This window comes from Zingiber officinale, chromosome 5B (assembly GCF_018446385.1).
Source record: "Zingiber officinale cultivar Zhangliang chromosome 5B, Zo_v1.1, whole genome shotgun sequence".
Classification (NCBI taxonomy): domain Eukaryota; kingdom Viridiplantae; phylum Streptophyta; class Magnoliopsida; order Zingiberales; family Zingiberaceae; genus Zingiber; species Zingiber officinale.
The window spans coordinates 73862723-73866391 of record NC_055995.1 but is presented as its reverse complement, the minus strand read 5'-3'; the positions used below and the strand labels follow the sequence as shown (position 1 = coordinate 73866391).

General features: G+C 46.4%; 2 protein-coding genes across 2 annotated transcripts; one reads left to right on the top strand and one right to left on the bottom strand.

Moving 5' to 3' along the window:
- Positions 1-230: 230 nt before the first annotated feature.
- Positions 231-500, top strand: LOC121986732 (mediator of RNA polymerase II transcription subunit 32-like). Its single transcript, XM_042540676.1, has one exon. It carries the CDS (start codon positions 231-233, stop codon positions 498-500), a length of 270 nt encoding a protein of 89 aa, XP_042396610.1.
- A 906-nt stretch (positions 501-1406) lies between these two features.
- On the bottom strand, positions 1407-3035 carry LOC121984534 (pentatricopeptide repeat-containing protein At1g61870, mitochondrial-like). The gene has a single exon (XM_042537506.1). The coding sequence runs from the start codon at positions 3001-3003 to the stop codon at positions 1630-1632; it is 1374 nt and encodes a 457-aa protein (XP_042393440.1). The 5' UTR covers positions 3004-3035; the 3' UTR covers positions 1407-1629.
- Between the last annotated feature and the right edge of the window lie 634 nt (positions 3036-3669).

Here is a 3669-nt window from a genome sequence, read left to right as displayed (position 1 = left end):
GTTTAGCTCCACTGTTTGATCCTTGGCCACATCAATCACAAGTTCACAACCTTACCTAAAGAATCTCACTGGCCTCCACCAACTCAGAGCCTACCCAAGCTACCCAGCTCTCGAGTAGACATCAGTGAACTTTTTCTTCCAATGGACAAGTTAAGCCGAGAAATTTGCATTTGCATGTGTTGCGCCTATAAAGAGAATAGATCAAGGAATAGGCTTGCCATACCTGTGCCATGGACAGCGCCATCGAAGTAATGAGCAGGGAGTACGAGGAGCTTGTGGCGGCGGCTGTGGAGGTGGTTGAGAAGTCCGGTGGTCAGCCTGGTAGAGCACTTGAGGAATTGAAGCAGAGATGGCAGCTGTTCATGGCCGCATGCGATGAAGCAGAGGAAGTGTTGGAGTTGGCAAGGAGGAGGATCACGGCCGAGCATGTGATGGATGTGGCCTCTGGGATGGCACCGGAAGGATCAGCAATGCCACCATTGCCGCCCATCAGCAGTTAACTCTCTCACTGTGGATCTCCTACAAGGCTCACTGCTCACGGCTCACGAGGTGGATTGAGCTTCACCTGCTTCTACTGCTCGGTTGTACCAAATAAAGTGTCCAAGTGAAATTCTATATAAGCAGCTACTTGAAGTAGATTAAAGACTGAACATGCCCTTGAAAGTATGCACTTGGTTTACTTATACACAACTTTAAGAAGCATAAACTAAAACATCGCCAAAACCTAAAAGATGGAACCGAATAAGATGGCATTGATTCCTTAATGCTAATCGAACCAAAACAAGCAACACAACATCCTTTGCATAACTCAAGCCTGAAGTCAATAAAGTAATAATTTTGAGAACTGTTAGATGTTTTTGCAAACCATGTGACAACCAAAATATTTAACATTTCTACAGATAGGTTGAAACAAAAATGTGTTACCCCATTAGCAATAGTAGATGTCTATTTCACAACATTTGGCAACAGGTAGCACAATCTAATCTAGAGGAAACAAGTAGTCATCGACTCATTAAGTCACAAAAAACATCACGGATTTGAATAATTAAGTATACAGTATTAACAACATGTCAAACTTGCTGAATCTAAAACAAACTAAAGCAGCCACAAAACTGGAGAGAATGAGCAAAATGATAAGTTTGTAGCGGATTGTGTTCTTGAAGCGATCTTGTTCCACACAATCATATCAAATCTGGAAGCATATTGAATCTACAAGGGCAAGACCTGCAATTACATAAACTACAAGCAGTTGCATTTGAAATTTTGTAACTATTTAGGCAGTGTCCAGAGTGTATAACAGTTTTGGCATCATGAGTCATATAACATGTAACAATAATTAGATGAGAGCAACAAAAGTATTCCTTATTGGAAGGAAGGCAAGCAGATGTTTAATTGCACAGAAGAGCTGGATAATCAAAAGTTAAAGCATTGGATCAATAACAAAACAAAAAAGTTACACAGCCCCAATATATTTCAAGTTTCTTGATATCACAATAGGGACCAAAGACAAATGCAGCAACCAAACCAAAAGAACCCTGTAACAACCATATCATTTGGATGCTTCACTGTTCACTACACCAATTTCATGAATCTGATATTATTCGCGGGCATTAATGAACTCAACACACTTCATAAGGCAAATCCTTTTTCAATTTTCCTCCAAGCATCTTTAGAATCACCCTTAGTTATCCTCCCCCTCATTCTTGCAATAATGTCCTTTGCCTCATCTAGCTGTGAACTCTTAATCAATCCATCAACCAAATCTTTTACCATAGCAAATGGAGGTGCCCATTTCGAGTCCAAACACTGCTTGCAAATCCCCAAAGCCTTCTGAAACTCTCCTTTCTTGACAAAACCGTTCAGTAGAGCAACATATGTGCTAAAATCAGGTGACACACCAGTACGTTTCATGCTCTCATATACCTTCATAGCGGAATCTACATTCCCTTCTTTGCAAAACCCACCAATCAAGGTATTGAAGCAGACAGTATTTGGATAGACTCCATCTGATTGCATAACAGCAAGCAATCCTTCAGCCTGAGAGCTCTTACCTTTTGCACAAAGTGCTGCAATCCTACAATTATAGGTGTTCATAGTTTGGCGAAGTTTTTTCTTGCCAATCTCCTTGAGAACTTTTTCGAATCCAGAATCGTCTCTCATCTTAAAATATCCGTCCAAAACGGTGTTATAGCAGACGATGTCAGGCTCGACCCCTTTTGCAGGCATTTCATCAAGCAATGCAAACGCCTCGTCAACCTTGTAGCTAGAACAGAGGGCTTTGAGGAGAACATTGTAAGATGCAATGCCTGGGACGATGCTGTACTCTTTGGCATATCGGTCGATGGCTTCCTGTATGCGATCAAACTTCTTATTCTCCAGAAAAGCCAACAACAGGGCGCACAACGAGCGCTCAGAACGCTGGCAGCCGAGGCTAGGTATGGCCTCGAAAATACGCACGGAGTGGTCGATCATTCCAGCGTCGGAGTAGAGGGAGATAAGACGGATCAAGAAGCCCTCCGACTTTTTGATGTTGGCGTCGGACTTGGCGCCCTCGAGGATGCGCTCGACGAGGTCAGGGCGGCCATAGCGAACGAGCTTATGGACCGAAATTTTATAGATTTGGCGATCGCTGTAGAAGGAGGGGTGGTGCGCGGACGACTCGAAGAGGGAGACGAGGCGGTCGGGGTCGGACTCGGATCGGATGGCGGACTTTGCAGCAGCAATGGGATCGCCGTCTTCGTTGTCATCGTCGTCGGAGGACTTGGTATTGGTGGAGGCGGCTTTAGCGGAGAAAGCGGAGAGCTGGAGGTGAAGGAAGGGGATCGTTAGCGTTCGGCATAGGGCCGACGGTGCCAGAGGAGCTGGGGAAAGCCTCCCAGCGTGAGTGGAGGTGAAACACAAGGCGGCGTTGCCGGAGGAAGTGGAGAGCTGGCGGCGAAGAAAGGGGTTTGTTAGGGTTCGACGTAGCGCCGCTACAGCCCGGGCAGTACGGAAGGGTCTCATCGTGTGTGTGGGGTTGAGTACGTTGCTTAGGGCTACAGATTTTTACTCCTCCCTGAGTACACACTGTACACTGCACAGCAAGGTGTTTTTGGTAATTTACTTGGGTCACCTGACTCAGCTCAGATTCTCTGGACCAAATAGCCCTAGACCAGCCCTGGACCACAAAACCCCTTTAAAAGGTGTATCATGTGCAAGGCACATGCACGCCCGAAACTCAACTCACGCGAAACACAAGCATCGGCAACGTTTCTCGCGAGCCCTAGCATCCATCCTCCCCAAGTCCGCCGAAACGAAACGACGAGCTGCAAAACGTTGCCGAGCCCTAACCTCACGCCCAAACGACGAGAGGCAGCGAGCTCTAGCCTCAAGCCGGGGACTGAAGCCGGCGACGGAGAACCCTCATTGCGAAACGCAAGTTGTGCCCTAGCCGCAAGTCATCGTCCCCGCATCTGTGATCCGCCGGCGCCATCTTCCACTTCTTCCTTTCCTCTCGCCATCATCCGCTGGTGCCCTAGCCGCAAGCCATCTTCCACTTCAGGTCCAGGACTTTCCCGCAAGCTGTGTCAGTCTTCTTTTTCTTTAGCATCTGACGGATGCTCTCCATTAAAATGCAAGCTTGTTTTCTATTTTACTGCCTTTGCTTGAATTCCTTCCTATTTAATTATT

Bases quoted from the DNA above. Each gene is read 5' to 3' on its own strand.
- LOC121986732 (XM_042540676.1), top strand. From the start codon at position 231: ATGGACAGCGCCATCGAAGTAATGAGCAGGGAGTACGAGGAGCTTGTG.
- LOC121984534 (XM_042537506.1), bottom strand. From the start codon at position 3,003: ATGAGACCCTTCCGTACTGCCCGGGCTGTAGCGGCGCTACGTCGAACC.